Source organism: Gamsiella multidivaricata (assembly GCF_025024155.1).
Source record: "Gamsiella multidivaricata strain RSA 2152 chromosome Unknown BC939scaffold_33, whole genome shotgun sequence".
Classification (NCBI taxonomy): Eukaryota; Fungi; Mortierellomycota; class Mortierellomycetes; order Mortierellales; family Mortierellaceae; genus Gamsiella; species Gamsiella multidivaricata.
In genome coordinates, this window is record NW_026251741.1 from 338612 (window position 1) to 355284 (window position 16673).

At 48.9% G+C, this 16673-nt stretch overlaps 6 protein-coding genes across 6 annotated transcripts; 4 read left to right on the top strand and 2 right to left on the bottom strand.

Moving 5' to 3' along the window:
* Positions 1 to 552: 552 nt before the first annotated feature.
* Positions 553 to 1223, top strand: BC939DRAFT_165238 (uncharacterized protein). The gene has a single exon (XM_051550316.1). It carries the CDS (start codon positions 682 to 684, stop codon positions 1156 to 1158), a length of 477 nt encoding a protein of 158 aa, XP_051412183.1. The 5' UTR covers positions 553 to 681; the 3' UTR covers positions 1159 to 1223.
* A 301-nt stretch (positions 1224 to 1524) lies between these two features.
* Positions 1525 to 3816, bottom strand: BC939DRAFT_503318 (small nuclear RNA activating complex, subunit SNAP43-domain-containing protein; the record flags this gene model as incomplete). The annotated part of the gene is made up of 5 exons (XM_051560388.1): positions 1525 to 1932; positions 2054 to 2749; positions 2826 to 3163; positions 3307 to 3436; positions 3529 to 3816. The coding sequence occupies 5 exons, from the start codon at positions 3814 to 3816 to the stop codon at positions 1525 to 1527; spliced, it is 1860 nt and encodes a 619-aa protein (XP_051412184.1).
* Positions 3817 to 4754: 938 nt separating this feature from the next.
* Positions 4755 to 7103, top strand: BC939DRAFT_503319 (uncharacterized protein; the record flags this gene model as incomplete). Its single annotated transcript, XM_051560389.1, has 2 exons — positions 4755 to 5846; positions 5934 to 7103. 2 exons carry the CDS (start codon positions 4755 to 4757, stop codon positions 7101 to 7103), a joined length of 2262 nt encoding a protein of 753 aa, XP_051412185.1.
* A 345-nt stretch (positions 7104 to 7448) lies between these two features.
* BC939DRAFT_165281 (uncharacterized protein) lies at positions 7449 to 11188 on the top strand. The gene is made up of 9 exons (XM_051550317.1): positions 7449 to 7971; positions 8118 to 8358; positions 8662 to 8898; positions 9076 to 9149; positions 9263 to 9562; positions 9666 to 9730; positions 9823 to 9928; positions 10036 to 10284; positions 10379 to 11188. Exons 1-9 carry the CDS (start codon positions 7912 to 7914, stop codon positions 10895 to 10897), a joined length of 1851 nt encoding a protein of 616 aa, XP_051412186.1. The 5' UTR covers positions 7449 to 7911; the 3' UTR covers positions 10898 to 11188.
* Positions 10960 to 12699, bottom strand: BC939DRAFT_451991 (uncharacterized protein). Its single transcript, XM_051555747.1, has 4 exons — positions 12135 to 12699; positions 11597 to 12049; positions 11278 to 11481; positions 10960 to 11178 (listed from the first exon to the last, which is right to left on the bottom strand). The coding sequence occupies exons 1-4, from the start codon at positions 12297 to 12299 to the stop codon at positions 11149 to 11151; spliced, it is 852 nt and encodes a 283-aa protein (XP_051412187.1). The 5' UTR covers positions 12300 to 12699; the 3' UTR covers positions 10960 to 11148.
* A 1219-nt stretch (positions 12700 to 13918) lies between these two features.
* On the top strand, positions 13919 to 15901 carry BC939DRAFT_451994 (triose-phosphate transporter family-domain-containing protein). Its single transcript, XM_051555748.1, has 2 exons — positions 13919 to 14153; positions 14669 to 15901. Exons 1-2 carry the CDS (start codon positions 13929 to 13931, stop codon positions 15560 to 15562), a joined length of 1119 nt encoding a protein of 372 aa, XP_051412188.1. The 5' UTR covers positions 13919 to 13928; the 3' UTR covers positions 15563 to 15901.
* The last annotated feature ends 772 nt before the right edge of the window (positions 15902 to 16673 follow it).

Genomic DNA, 16673 nt, shown 5'->3' on the forward strand with positions numbered 1-16673 from the left:
TCGCCATCATGCTCGCCGTGATACTCGCAGCTCCAGTAGCCATCACGCTCACTGTCTGGGGCCTCGGATTTCGCTCTCATGGTATCGCCGCGAGAAGTTGGGCTACGCTGATCATGGCCACCTATGGAGGCACGGTCAGAACTGGATCCATCTGTGCGCTCCTGCAGTGGATCGGAACTGGATCGCTCCTCACGGCCAGGACAATTGCGATCTGTGTCGCGGGAATTGCAACAGTCATAGCAGCTATCTTTTCTTGATCAGCCCTGTATCCATCGTGTGTGTTCAAAGCACGGAGTCACCAGAGAAATCCCACAAGACGACCTGTTAGCGACACCAGCAGCAACCCAGGGCCATCAATTTTTTTTTTTACGTCCTAGTCTGTAGTCTTGCTCTGTAAGGACTATACAGTGACCAATAAATAGAGCAATTGCACCGGAAGAGTCCGAGGTAATAGTCGGTCATGTTCAAGAAACCGCGTCTTTCTTTATTGTACACCTGTTCTCCTCTAGGATATTACGGTCTATAGCAAGCACAATTATGGTCTTTAACTTGCGTTCGAGACCAGTGAGTCAGGAAGCGCATGTAGGACACAATCAAGCCTTCGCCATTTGATGCGTTTTGAGAGCAAAACTCTTTACATTAAACTTCCCCAACAGCCAAACCTTGTTGAGTTGGCGAAGCATGACACGCAATACAGCCGAGAACTTCGCCATCGGGGCCGCCTATTGCTGTCGACCAGTAGTCATCACCAGAGCTGTCGGACTAGCAGGATTAGGCGCTGGAGGTATCGTGACTGGAACTCCTGCTGCCGCTATTAGGGCCACATACGGAGGCATGGTTGGTGCAGGCTGCGCATGCGCAGTTCTGCAGTTTGTTGGGGCTGTTGGGCTCGGGGCTATTGGGTCAGCTGTTTTCAGCGCATTGGGATGCACGACAGCTGCCGCTGGGGCAAATTTAAGGAAAAACCAAGTCCGGAAACAGTGGCTGGCGACAAGAGACACTCGGAAGACAAATGCCGCGATAATGACAAAGACAGGGCGAAGTAGAGTGAGAGCGAGAGCGGCTCTGCGTGGATGGAGGAATCGGAAGAGAAACCGCTCAGGGGATCCATGTCGAAAGACGCTGATTCTGGCCTATAGCATGTTTTATTGCATTTAGTCGACAAGATGGGCGCATGAAGCTATGCATGTTTTCCATTGAATTCCCTTTTTCGAGAAATGAACCTTATTGTGGTTTAGCATAAGTTACGCAAAGTTGTACCATGTAATTTAAGCCGCTTTATTCATCCGTGCGAAACAGGCGAAGCAAGAATGATTATGCACTGTCTACACAGGTCTTTTGAACCAAAGCCTCTAGAATTTAATTTGATATTGGCTCACTCTTGCTTCGCCAGTCATCCAAGGCTCCTCTCCTGAGAGCCTTCTTAATGTGCCCCTCGAACACGAGCAAAGTCTCGATCAATTCCATCGACTATGCTCTGAACATCAGTTCCATTTTTCTAAACTTCGCCATAGTTTTATTAGCCTAATCAAGCTTGTGTTCATCGCCGCGTTCACGTTCATCCAAATTAGTGCTCTCTGCGTCGCGCTCACGTTTATCTAAACTATTGCCTTCCGCATCGCACTCAGGGGATTTTGTGCCCCTGAGCTCTAGTCCGTGCACCTGGTCACGCTCGCCCGCACCTTCGACAGGATGCTCCACATCATGTTCGTCCGTATCCGTATTCGCGCCTTTGTCAGTCCCTGAACCTGCAGTGTTGCTGCTGGTTTTCTTTCCTTTCCGACGTTCTGCAATTTGCTTCCGCCTGTTCTTCATTACCTCCAGCAGACGCATATCGCGCTCGTCTGGCTCTTGAATATTTCGAATTCCATGTATTTCGAGCTCGAGTTCGAGTCCGGAGGTAATTGGGAAAGCTCTCCCGCGCCTTTTCGACTATAAGGCGCGATTTGACAGGGGTGGGGGAGGACAGAATAGTATGCAACATCACACATTAGTTCAACGATCATATTCACAATCCAACATCGCTGTAGAGCCTTTGCTACGTTATCATTACCAATGGCTGTGTCGGAAACTTATAGTCGTTCCTTGACAATCCATCTCCAACAGCAAATTCGAATCGCGACAGTCGATCCTTGAAATATCGTCTTACAACATCATCTATTTGATCCGCGAAGTAAGGTGTCGAGGCCTGGAGCATGGACAGAGGGAATACATTTGGTAGAATGCGCTTCTTCTTTTTCGACATTTCTCTTTTCCTCGTCACTTTTCCATCGTCTGGATTGCTTTCCGTTTGAGAGACATGTGGTCTTGTGTACGGCTGGCGTGGTCCTGGTCCTTGACGCCTTGATACGCTGCTTGAGGATGCAACAGCTCTGACAGAAGACGCTGGTGTTGGTCCTGTCAATGGTTCTCGACTGCTTGATGACGCTTCTGTCATCTCAATATCCGTATTCGAAGTCGCAGTAGCTTCACGCGCATTATCGCCATCCGTATCGACAAAACGTCCAGTTGTAGAGCCGGCTTTGAACTGCGTTGGAGATGGAGATGTCGGAGCGTGCTTTTCACGCAAGAATGCAGGTCTGGGTTTCGCAGTAGCAAGGTCCAGATCTGGAGGTTTGATCCTGCACAAATGGGCCATGACCATCTCACTTGCTCTCTTAGCGAGGGATACATCAATCAGCTCCACTTTGGCATTATGGTACTCTGTCGCTAGCTCGGAAAACTGCTTCAGTGGACCATCGACAGGAACCTATTGCATAAACCTTGTTAATACTCTTGAGAAACGCCATTTGGGATAGATGGTCAACCCAAATATCAATCCTTACCAAGACAGAATTGTTCATTTCCCTTTCCAAGCGAACCAGGGTCCTCTCAGCTCGCTCGCTCAAGTCGTCGTTTTCATTCATCAATGCCTTGCTGATCTTCTCATTCTGTGCAACATACATAAAGGCGCCTCGGTCGCGTAGTTTGTGAATGATAAATATGAGATCGGTGGCACTGTAGTCGAATCCGAGTTTGTATAGCAATTCCAGGTTCTGCCAGGCCGCGATCGTAAGCCGAATAGCGACTTTTTTGAAGTTTTTTGGCTGTGTAAAGTAGAGAAGATAAAGGCCATAGACTGCACCCACCTGGGCTGGTAATGTCTCTGCAGAGGAAAGAACATCTATTCGAAGACGTGTTGGCATTCCAGAGCCGATTAGGGTTACTCATTCCTTCCATCACAGCTTATCCGCGGAGGAGACGCGTAGACATCATTGTGCAGATCAAGACGGCCACATGAAGAAACAAAGTGATAAACCGGCTTACCCAAAAACATGTTGAAAAGCGAGCACATAAATTGCTCGCGTGTATTGCGTTCACCACAGGCGAAATGTATTAAGAAGAACTTTTGTTCTCTCCAGATCGAGGCAAATGTTGGATAGTCGATGCAGTCATTCTATCATACGAAAAAGAGGAAAACGTTGTTGAATGAATGCAAAGTAGGAGGCAAGGAGTATGTCACCCTACTAATGCTGTTTTCGCGTCTACCTCCTCATACGCCCGTATAAGAGCTTGGACATCCACATAAAGTGCTCGGGTGTAGATGCCATTCTTGCCCAATACCACGCAATCGAGCGCATCTGGCGCATTGGGATTTCGAAATAGATGTGAATTTGTCTTTTTGGAGGTGTTCCTTGCTCTTGAGGTTTTAGGATCAGCCGTTGTCCCGAGCTGTGGATTCATCTCCTCATCAAGTCTTACGATTGTTCCATTGTCTGTTCCGCTGCCTGCTTCGTTGTCTGCTCCGGCTCCTGGGGAAAGTACCACTGCAGACATGGTGTGTTGAAGGATTGCTGGTTCAATGATGCAGGCTGGTTTACAGTTGCAAGATGATGGCAAAAATAATGTGTGACTGTTTACCAAAACTCCAAATATTCCGGCTGTTGCGCTTTCGGACCTTCTTTGAGAGGCTGTGGGCATAGCCCCACATTTGCCGTTTTTTCGTTTTGTAAACCCTTGAATATCTCATACAGTCTCCGCGGAGGAAGGAGTTTTAAGATCCGAGGAGCCATTGTCGATAAGCGAGCAACCATATCCTATGTAGGAACCCGGTCGGGCGAAGTGGCAAATTTCTGAAATAGGATAAACCTCTGAAATATAATTTATTAATTGAGCTACACTCCCTTTTGCGAAATAGCACACATTTCATAGGAAATGTGTGCTATTTCCACTGAATCAAAAATATAAGGGGACTATTCAGTCAAGATTTTATATCTGCTTGGATTTACGGATCACCAATCGTGCTGCTTTTCGGTGGCTCGCGACTTCACCCCCAAGCTGATGCAGATATGAGGCAAACTATGCGAGGATATAATGTGCATCTTACGTCACCACTTGATTGAATAACACCCCTTATATATTTCAATTCAGTTGACAAAAGTCGATAAAATGCACCTTTGCTATGAAAAGCGCATTTTATGGCAAAAGGGAGTCTAGAGCTCTGACAATGAGATTTTTTGAATATCCCCCTTTTAGTCAGATTTTGGAAGAGAGGTCAAGGACCTCTTAATTTAATTTTTAATTAAGTACAAGGAGTTGAATGGGCCTAAGGTATTCTAAAATATATTTATTGTCAGGAGCTATTTCCATGGCGAAGCGCCGTGCATAAATACTAGGCCATTACCCTTCCACTCTCCTTCGCCATTAAACAAGAGACCTACCAACACCCTCTCGAAACAATACACCCTCGCACCGCTATACCCACCTCATCTCCCATGATCCCTTCCGCGCCCCAGGTAGCAATGGACCTCGCCAAGGACTGTAGCCTCAAGCGACCATTCGAAGATACCCAACCGCAATCCGCTTATCCAGTATTTCCAGGTGATCCCAGGTGCATGGACCTATCTCAACCCTGGACCCAAGTATCTTGGTCGCTCGCCTACTCCCTGCTACAAACCGATGCCTCCTCCAATCCAGTCAACAAGAAGGCACGCCGGCCCTCTCTAGTGGACTTTCCAAACGAGATTATCCTCAACATCCAGTCCTACCTCCATCATCCGCTGGACCTCCTGCGCTTCTCCCAGACTTGCCGTCTGTTCCGAGCATCTACGAACGAGAGAGCCTGGTGTAGACTGTACACTATCCTGGTTCCCCACTGGTCTGCCGGTACCGAGGTCTCTCATCTTCAGAGGGACACGGACAGCTGGAAGCAAGTAGTCATTGACGATTTCCTAAGAAGAGATCGTTGGTCTGTGCCTGCGGCACCATCCGTAGAAGGCGACCTTACAGATATGGCCGTTCCACCACGTCTGCGGATCAACCTCGATCATGCAATACGTATAAAACCTCCGCACATGTACCTATGTACCCCAGGCCCATCTTCCAAGTCTTCGAGATGGAGGAACGTGGGCTCTCCGGTTTCCAATATTGATCTGGGCACGCAAGCATCGATCTCTGCCTACATGCAGGCGTGCACATTCAGTGACCACACTGATCATCGGATTTCGATCTACGGTCTTCCGGACCATGAGAGGCCCTTAGCAATCATCCCTAGCTACTTTTGGGCCCATCATGATGTCGATCGCCAATTGTATCCGGTTTTCGACGATGGGAGTTTAGGCGTAGCACAGTTAACTGACATCAAACAGTTTCCAGCACAACGAGCCGATCGTCAATTGTATCCGGCTTTCGACGAAGGCAGTTTGGGTGTAGCTCAGCTAATTGACATCAAACAGTTTCCAGCGCAACGAGATGAGCAAGGCAGAATGCGCGTCGTGATTGTGATTGCTTTTGGAGAACAAAGTCGTACTCCTTTCAATGCCTTGGATGGCGAAGTCCAGTACCTTGACGTTTGGTTGCTGATAAAGGTATGTTCGTGTTATATTGTTACTAAATTGTTATTGTTACATGTGGAACCTTAGAAAGAAAACTCATACCTAAACGGTGCTTACTAGGCGATTGAAATCTATATTTGCGACACACCTGTCGTATCCACAAGTGACAACTCGATACAGCCACGTCTTGTGCCCTATCGCCCTGATCCATTCCAAGGAAGGGTCGAAACAATTGTCCCAAGCACCCGCGAAGAGCATGTCCGAGGTCGAGCTGTCAAACTGTATCTGGCTGAAGGTTCCCTAAAGATAGCATTGTTCGGTATCCATCAGGGCACAAGAACACAGGCCGTTGTTATGACCAGTTCGCTATTTGGTCCATCCCAGCCAGTGCACACACAAAGCATGTGCCTTGACTCAATTCCAAGTTCCCCATCCTGGCAATGTCGCGCGCTGGGCGGCATCACAGAAACATCCTGCATGGCTCTCTTCCCTCCCCAAAGCGACTTTGATCATCTAATCGTCCTTTTGGATCGAAATGGCCGAGGCGAAATCTGGAATTGGAAAACCGTTGCTCTAGTCGCAATATTAACAGAAAAAAGCGAATCAGGACAGGACCTTGAGCGCAAGCGACATGAATACAGGAAGGATTTGTATTATTGGGGCGTGCAAATCAACTGGAGCGTGGAAGAGCCTGTAATTAGCAGCCGAGACTCGGTTTCAGCGTTCGGGACAGGGGCTGCCCACAGAAAGCAGGGCGACTTTAGTGTTGTCGCGCTCGCCGATGGAGAAGGCAAGGAGTGGGAAACTTGTTGGTGGAACGTGAGCGATAAGATGCTCAGAATGAGCAAGGAAGCAATGCCGCCCCAGCCCACAGAGATCGGATGGTCCAGCCGCTACTTTCAAGAGCTTACATTGGGCAGAACTAGCCCACCATCGGCTTCTCAGGAAACACGACGGCACGCCGACAAACCTCTCTCATTCATCGCCTACCTGACCTGGAACCATTATCGCATCACACTCACCTCCCAACATGGCCTCTGTATTTTCGACATGGACCGAGAGGTCCAAGACGAGACGATGAGCGGTGGTTCGGAAATTTCCGATACTGGGACCACCATGGAACTTGAGGAACGACAGCAAAAACAGATCCCACAATGGGTGACGATGATCGACGATGCTGAGGATGATCCTTTGGTCGACATTGCAACCATGGGCGACTGTCTTATGCTGACACGTAAATATAGCCATATGATCTTCCCTTTCCGCAGCTCCCACGCAAGACAGCCGTGATGGTTTTGGTACAGACCTGTGGGTAACCTTTGCATTCAATTGAATGCTCGGTCCGCAGAACCCAACGCTAGCCAAGATGCAAAATCTTCCGTAGGATGCCTCCGGTACCGAGGCTCGCAGACGTCCTCTCCGTCTGCCACTCCGTCCTTCCCTTCAACTTCCATCTCACCCTTCTCTCCGCCTAAATCATTGGGTAGTTGCGCTACCGCATCCAGTGGTCAAAGCATCCAAGTCGCGCTCCGTACTAGCGCATCTCCCAAGTCATTAGATACAATAAAAACTACCGTTACAAAAAAAAAATCCCCCCCTCCGGCGCGGTTTAGAGACCCATATTATCACAGCATCCATAGTCAAGCAACCCGTACTGGCAGTTTTTACTATAAATCTGTCAGGTCCCGGTTTTATTGTCCTGGTTTGAAAGGCGATCATCGCGAATCTCGACAATCCGCGTCACCTCCGTTCCTGAATTTCACAAGGATGCACGCGTCCGCTCCAAAACTGAGCCAAGTCCTGGTGTCCTGCTCACCAGAGATGCCACAATACCGAGATGACGGAGGGGTTACTATAATTCTCGATTTTCAAGCAGAGGAGTGCGACCAACGCAGTTGCCGCAGATGAGATGAAACTTTCTGTCAATATCCTGATGTTTAGGTGTTTAGCCTTGAAGACCTGTCTTTAAAAGACACAGGGCGCTTGCAGGAAGCGCGTCCTTTACCATTCCTTCTTTCTTTGTTTTTTTGCCCGCTGTATCACACCTCGCTCGATAATCAGGGTCGACTATCACAGCAAACACAGAAACAACGACACGATGCTGGAGGGGATCTTACGACTCATCGGTGCATGGGGAGCCTTTGGTCTCATGGGCGCTGTAAGGAGATTTCAATATTCATATTCCCCATTCACATTCGGGTTTGCCTGGATAAAATTTTATATGCCCCGATTTGGTTGTTGCTGTGTCTGAGAACGCGACGACACTTAACCCGGCACCGTGAATGGTTGTCCTGATATGTGTAGGGCTTCTTGGGGTTCTCCATCTTCTTCACGCTGTACTACTCGAACTGGCAGGATCGAGAACCCTTCGCGATGCTCGTTACGGTCCTGGCATTGACGCTCTGCCTCACCACCGTGGCATTGTTCCCCGTGGACATCTTCCTTGTCTCGACACTCATGGACCCAGCAACGGGATTGAGATACGAGTGGGCGACAGACAGTGCGATTTCCCAGCTACAGCTCTCGGTCAAGATAATCTACTATGGTAACGAGCTCCCATCCATCCATCTCTTTTTTTTATTATTGTATTTCGAGGTCGTCACCTGGACTCGATACGTTGGATCACGCCTTCCCATTCAATGCATGCACTCTAACACACACCATTTTCTAATGGTCCTCCCCTCCCCCCCTTGCAGTTCATCTCTTTCACGTTTTTGGCCTGCCTTGAATCCTGCAGCTGCAATCGCAGTTGCTCCTGCTGTGAAACTGTGAACGGAGATGTCGATGTCACCCCGTGCTAATCACACTCCTTTTTTTCGCCGTTCTTTATATCCCTATCACACTCTAGTCGCATATGGTCTCATTGCCAGTTTCTGCTTCTTTTGGATCCCACTGGCGTATTTTTACTTTGAAGAGCTCGCCGATGAGAACCAGACGACCGTTCAAAAGGTCTGGTCCTCACTCAAGTACACGATCTTCTTTGTGCTCGTCGCCTGTACCTTGCTCCTGACGGGCCTCCTGATGAAGCCGGACAGACATGAGGGCATCGATCTGGACTGGCTACGCAAAATCCTCAAAGATTTCGGTAAGACCTACCCTGCCCTCCTGTCTGGGATCTTTTTTTTTTTTTTTTTTTTTTTTTTTGCTATCATGCAGGAATCTCTTCCCTTTGATAATCATGTTAGTGCCCTTTATTCATCTTTACTGCCTATATCCCTCTTGCATCATTCTACGTTCCTTGGTGGCCGAACTAACGAAACAGATGGATCAGGATCAATGGCCTTCGTCTCTGGGGTCCTTGCCTTGGTAGGCATGGGCATCTTGGTCTTTTACACCGTAAGTTAATTGAAGCCTTAAACCTCCAGAGAATTCAAATTGGCCCATGCTAAATGCTGACCACTGCATTCTTTTTCCTTCCTGCCTTCCTTCCTTCCTTCTTCTTATTTTAGGCCCCAGGGCTCTCTCTTTTGCCGCTGCACCTGCTCGCAGGATCGAAGCTGATGCAGGGAAAATCGAGCGAAATAAATGTGCAGTTGGCAGTGAACCGTGAACGACAGAATATCATCATGGATCGATATCAGCATCGACCCCTAGGTGGAGGAGGGCGCCCTGTGCTTTCAGATCGTGATCGCCAGGCCATGGCTGAGTTGGCGCAAGAGGAACTAATGCTTGAGAGCCGGTCCAGGCATATGCGGAGCCTGCGGGATAGTCTGTTCCATCGATGCCAGTTTGTTATCCGGCCATTTCAGGTACAGGACAACCCATGGTCCTGTGCGCATGGGGCCAATGTGTATGTGTATGTATGTTTTTACGTGATTATGAAGCAGATTCTCATGGACTTGTCTCCAATAGGTCTTGGTCGGGTTAGCAGGATCGATACTCTCGCTGCTCCTCATCGTTTCGATACTTATAACGAGGTAAGTCTTAACAGCGCTAACAGTATCTTACATGACCTTTCACGATGCGCTGGTTCTAACCATAGATCTGTGAATATGGAAAACATTACTAGTATTGGCCAGACGACGGACGAAATCTGCGGCGCATCATGCGGATATATCTTTATTGGCAAAGATTTGCCCAACTTGCTCAACCTGCTCTTCCTGAAGGCTTCGCCAGTAAGTCACTCGACATCTTTCTATTTCCTCCATGCAGGACATTGGCGAGCAAAATCTGATATCAGTTCTCTCTCTCTCTCTCTATGACTGTTTCTCCTACAATCTAGTATTTCCCTATCGATTATGTCTTGATGGTGATGGTCATCCTGTACATGTTCTGGGCAACGACTAAGGGCATTATCTCGATCGGCATCCGAGTGCTTTGGGTCAATTTATACGAGTTTAAAAGGGCGGCAACCCAACCACAGGGGCTTCTAGCCGCCACCATGCTCTTAATGCTCAGCCTTGCTGGGCTCAGCTACTCACTGACCATGTCCGTAGCGCCGGAGTACTCCATGTTTGGCAGTCAGAGCTACGTAAGATCTATTGACGATATCGTCATGATAACGAACTGGGTAGTTACCGTATTTGCTAACGCGACATCCTGTGTACCCCATTTAATTTCTGTAGTGCAACAACACGATGCCCATCATCGGCAACCGCGACTGCTCCAGCGCACCAGAGCTCATCGTTCCCTGCCACATTGGTGCCCCCCCGGAGTTCTGCGTCACCACCGTCACATCCTCGATAATCCTTACGATCATTTTGGCGACACCCTCTCTCGGGATCGCGTTCTTTTATATGCAATGGCTCTTCCTGGCATCGTTTGCTCTCGCTCTCCTGTTCAACTTTATCCAGGGGTGCAGACAAGGATTTGGTGTCGACCCGTTTGAAACGAACGACGACGATCTAGATGAGATGGAGGCCAGAGGGCTGTTGAGTGGAGAGTTGAATTCAGAGGACGGTCGAAGACGTGTGAGACGGAGGGGACTATTAAACATCCGAGATGATGCCCATGAGCAAGCACAGGATCATCGACAGGCGCCAGGACTTGGACAGGGCCATAAGTATGGATATGGCCAACATCCTGCTCCATCGTACGGCGCTGCAGCTGAGAATACGTATAGATATAGCAGAGGGCGCGGGTAAACAACCAAATATACCAGATCTTTAGCAAGTCCTTGATACGTAGGCAGTTTTGACTAAAAATTACTTCATTTGACCTTTCCATCAACTATGATACCATTGTTCGGTGGTCCAATGAGAAGATCATGCTCCAGAAGCACAGCAATTGAGCTTGAAAATTTGCTCCGCACATTGTGTGGTCCCTGGTTTCTCTCTACTTCTTCATGTATGTCATCAGCTTGACCCGGTCGCGCCGCTCCTTCTCTGCCATACGCCTATAGTCCTCCAAGTTCAACGGCACCCTTCTATTGGACTATACAGATCATTGAATGGAAACATCAGTACTTTAACATGGCAGAAGAAATAACTGACCATAAAAGCAGCTCGCTGTCGGTCTTTTTTACCTTAGGAACGAGTTTTGTCCGGCTCTTCTCGATCTCTTCAAAAGTATGTGTCACGACTTTTTTGCTGGCACCGACGGCTCCTAGGGCTAGTCGATCGTGCTTGAGTCGTGTTGCAACAGGATGTCGCGCGCCTTGACCTTGAGCTCCGAGTCCCTTTTCGTAATCCCACCCGCTATTGACCAACATCCTGAACCCCTTATTGGACTACGATTCGTTAAAGGGAAAAATACATAAAGTCGAAAGGTTTATCTTTTGTTAGTAGTAGCAATGGCAGCTCATAACAAAAAACGATAGAGGACTTTTGCTTTTAGGGCCTTACATGTCCAAGTATCAGGGTATCCAAGGGCTTGATAGGCGATTCTTGTGACATCAGATGGGCAGTTCCACGCTGGTGCCTATCAAGGTCATCCTCGCGGACCTCGATCTGACATGATTCGCAAAGGACATGTCCTTCGGCTACGACTCTAGCGGGTCCATGATTTGTTTGCCAGTTCCTTCGGACGATTTCTTCGGAGGATGAGGGAGTCGTTTCTGGTATTGAGGATGAAGACGTCGTTGCTGAGGGATCTGATGATATCGATGGCGCTAGTGGTGTTGATCCCTCTGTGATACTTGCTACCGAGTCGTCTGGTGACTGTGATGGCATTGGAGTAGGCTTTTGTATGTTGTTTCGTGATAGTTCTTGTGCCCTAGAAGTGCTTCGCTGCTTCCTTTGTGATTTCCGTTTCGTGGGAGCTACCGTCCGTGGCATTGCCAGCACAGCTTTGTAAAACTACCGTATCGAAGAAGAACATGTTAGGGAAAGCATTAGTGAATGATCTATTGCGCAGACAGCATTTGTAGCAGCTACAGTTTACCTCTCGGACATGGACTGCATCCTCTTGCTTGCTATTTTGGGTGGAGGTTGCGGCAGTCTCCTTCATGGCTAATGTGCCACTGGGCACAAAGGCGATATCTCTGTAGAATGTCCCTGAATCATCCTGGCGAGTGATCCTGTTGTTGTTGGTCCGCTTGTGGTCCATGGTTGGCTTGTTCTGGACGGTCGAGGGTGGGTGGAATGAGTAAAAAGAAGGGAATCAAATCAGAGTCGCAGGTCGAAAGTGCTTGGGCCTACCCTGTTCAAGCTGACAGATAGGACTGCTATGCTCTTACCCCACACACCTTTATTTTTGGTGGCGACGGGACTTGCAGTAGAGGTTTGTTACGCCCTTTTGTTCTTTCTCTGTTTGCTGTCTCCTGTCCCCACAAAGGACAGCCTAGAACGACCTGTTCCTTCAGCTGCATTTCGTTTTGAGCTAGCCTTTGACTATGGGGTGACAGGCAGCGGTACTCAGATAACGCAAGCACACGTCGTGGGGGCAATGGTCGAGTAAAGTGGATCCTTTTTTTTTTTTTTTGCGCTGAACATCATTCCCTCCTTTCTTTCTTCATCCTGTCCTCGTTCCTCATCCCTGTTTGATTCCTCCCTGCACATACGTCTCTCAACCGAACCCTCATCAACCAGGCTGATTATCGCACCCCACACATCGCACGCCCTTCCCCACACCAACACACTGAGCACCTCCCGTCGGACGCCATCGACTGCAACCAGAGCCGCGCCTCTGGGTCAGCACCAACTCCGCGAGAACCATCCTTCCTCCTCGTCTGCTTCGGCCTTCCTCTACCAGCCTCGTGTGCACTCCCCTCTCTCGGCACAAGAACGCCAATCCGCGTCTGCAGGTGAACTCTTGGAGGCCTTAGTTAATCGCAGCCACAGTGGAACGGACACCAACATCGACCTCACACCGACATCTGTCCGCGTCCAGCAATTACCTACTCCGAGGACATCTGTCTCCGTAGAGGCGTCTTCTTCGCCAGAAAACCATTCCCCGGCCAACATTCGACAGCCGTAACAGAACCTGCACAGTGAGCTTTACACTTCCTGCTCGTAGTCTCCGTCCTCCCACTCGACTCTTCGAAGCACTATTGCTTCCTCCCACAATAATACTACAAACAGGAGCAGCAGCCCCAGTCATAGTTCGTACGCGAGGCAACCGTTTCAATCATTCCGCTCGGCTTCACCGGTTTTAACCCCAAAACTCGGTTTTGCAGTCTTATGCTCTGACCTTGTCCTCGTCTCTATTGGCAGGCTCATCCACTATCGTATTTAGTTTACACAACAACAACAACAACGAGAAGCAGCAACAGCTGGCATAAAAGGCTCGTCCATGACCACGGCGACCATTGCAGCCCCAAGCACACTGGGTGGGCGCTCTCAGCATCAACATCATGAATTCGATACACAGCACCAGCATCAATTGCAGCAGGAACTCTTGTTGGAGGACGAGAAAGAGTTGCAGAAAAAGAATTCGCGATCTGCTATCAATGGCGTCTCCGTGTATTTACCCCCGGCCCTGAACAAGGTGGTTCAATCAGCTAAGGATGCCGTCAGCTCGCCTATTTCACCCTCGAGCAAGATGTCGTTGCCTTTCAGTCGACTACCTACGATTGCTGAGGGAAGTGGGGGAGCAAGAACGAGTGCATTTGCGCCCCGATCGTCCTTTCGTCTTCGACTCAGCCCAAGCGTGATTCTTCATTCACTCAAACTGCCGATGATCTGTCTATTATGGTATCTTTCCTCGGCAGTGACGAACAACATTGGCAAGCAGATCATGAACCAGTTCCGGTACCCGGTGACATTGACGTTTGTGCAGTTCTGGTTCGTGTCGGTGTTCTGTTTCGTGGCGAGCGCTGGATTCAATGTGGCGAGGATCCGAAGACCGACCAGAGGCATCATCGAGATGACGGCCCCATTGGTCGGATTCCAGGTTGTTGGACATGTGTTCTCGAGTGTCGCGATCAGTCGCGTTCCCCTGAGTGTCGTTCATACTGTCAAGGTAGGCAAAGCTATTGGGATTCGACGATTTTGCTCATATGGCAGCCATTGCAGCCATCATGGCTCCTCCATAAAGACACGGGGCAGGTGGGGGGATGGATTTATGTCGCAGGAAGGCGAGATGCTTACTCAAACATCTTTGGTTGAGGAGAATCTCATCCCCTTGGAACAAGCAATAAGCACGCCTGCCCCAATCGAATCATTTGATTCGTTCATGGTGACACGCGGTGCGGTGTATGCAATTAGATGATTTTTTTTCTTTTCCTTGGGATGAGGCGGACCCTGGAGCCAGAACGAGAGCTAGACTAACTTTACAGTCTGTTGAACTGTTTGATCAACTTGTCGACTCTTCTCTGTCTTCTACAAATCGGGGATGCATGGATTGATGACTTTTAAAAAGGAATTGAAAAGAAGACGCGGACAAGTTCCGCGGTGAATGTGTTTGTGTGTATGCATGCATAATGGATTATTAACGAGGACTCTATTATTATGCTTGAACTTATCCGCGGCACCTAGGCCCTCACCCCTCTGTTCACAGTGTTATTCTATCGCGTTGTCCTCGGAACAACGTATAGCCGTGCAGTATATCTTTCGCTTGTGCCCTTGACTGCAGGAGTAATGCTCGCCTGCCGTATGTCACTCGAGTTCAACAATTTGGTCGGTCTGAGCTGCGCATTACTCTCTACGCTGGTCTTTGTGATGCAGAACGTATTCACAAAGAAGATTCTGTCGAGTAACAAGGCCAAGCAATCTCATTCGCAGGATGAGGTTGGCATGAACGGATTCGGAAACAGGGAATCGATCTCTGGAGGTGCATCAGGAGCGGATCCGATTGATCATGTACTTGGAGGAGGAGGAGGAGGAAGTACTGGTGCTCCTCAGAAGCTGGACAAGATCAACATTCTGTTTTATTCGTCGACATTGGCGGCGGTGTGCATGATCCCGATGTGGTTCTATGCTGAGGGCTGGACACTGATGTTTTCGGAGGATCCGCTGGACAGGGTCGGGGGTTCAACAGGAACGTGGAGCGTGATCAGCTGGCTATTGTTCCTGAACGGAGTGTCACACTTCTTCCAGAACTTTTTGGCGTTCTCGGTGCTGGCGCTCACCTCCCCGGTGACTTATTCGATCGCTTCGCTGATCAAGCGCATTGTGGTGATTGTAGCGAGTATTATTTATTTCCACCAGACGTTGGGAATGACACAGTGGATGGGCGTATGTTTGACGTTCTGGGGCCTGTGGATGTACAATTCTGCGAAGAACGCGGCCAAGGTGGACTTGACGTCGAGCATTTTGGGGAAAACAAAGGTTGGGAGGCGGATGAGTCGTGGGCTAAGTAGGGGGCTGTTGGAGGCGGAGATGGAGGGCGGCGGGTTGGGTAGACCTAGCAAGGCAGGGTTCATAGTCTAGGATGATACACGCCAGGTCGTGTATGTGTGCTAGACCAACTTCACTCGCCAAGGAAAATGGAAGAGCCTATTTTTGTCGTACTTCCACGAGTGTTATGTTGGGCTTTTGTAACCTTTAATGCCTCAAAAAGGATCGAGACAGAGGATGCTTGACGCGGAGCATGTGGTAGATGTATAGGGGGCTATGGGGGATCGGTCTCAGGGGTTGGACCCTGATGGTCCAGGGGCTGTAAAGTGACGTGTGGTATCATATAGATTTTGAGTTTCGTGATCAGGCGAAGACCAGCACCAAATCTTTCTCATCAAATAGATTTTTCTTTCATCAGCTAAAAAAATAAAGCTATAGATCTATGGCCAGCCTGAGGAGGCGAAGAGGGCGACGCTGGATGACGGGTGTAGAAATTACAGAAATTACGCGTCCTGCCAAGAACTCCTTGCTCTGCACACGTCGTACACACACACTCGTAAACTTTATGTCTCTAGGAAGAACGTCTTCCGAGAATTCCGCAGCCCCTGTTAGATGGAGACAGCCCCGCTTTGCGTCTTTGATAACTTCCCAGACATGATATCGACTACTGCGGTAGTCAAAGGAGTAAGCGGGGCAAATTAAAAAGCCGGGCATTCGCCTTAAGGTCGGTGAGAGACGGTCAATTATTTAGCCCCGCTAGAGGAGCGGCTCTTATTGTTTCTACCATGTGCATTTCTCTTAGTCTACTTTGTTTAATTTACAACTGAGCACCGGTTTTTCCTTATGAAATTTGTGCTCAATCAATGGAAGGACAGGAAAACGAATGGTGGGCGAACAGTCTGTTAAACAAGACAGCCCTGTTGGTATATAACAATAGAGCCATGTATACAACTCAACACTGCGGCCCGCTGATATGACCAGACAAAAACCAGCTTCGTTCCTGTTCCTGAAAGAACTGTTGTCGCGGACTGTGTCGTTGCCGTAAGGGGACTAGCTGGCTCGCTGATTAGTCAGAGACCAGGGTTTCTTCTAAATAAGATAGTGCGGCGCTAAAAAAGAATGAGAGAAAGAGCTGAGGACCCTTCGAAGGCGCCACAAAAAAAATAATATCCGCGCTCAAATAAATTGTGCATTAAAATTTTGT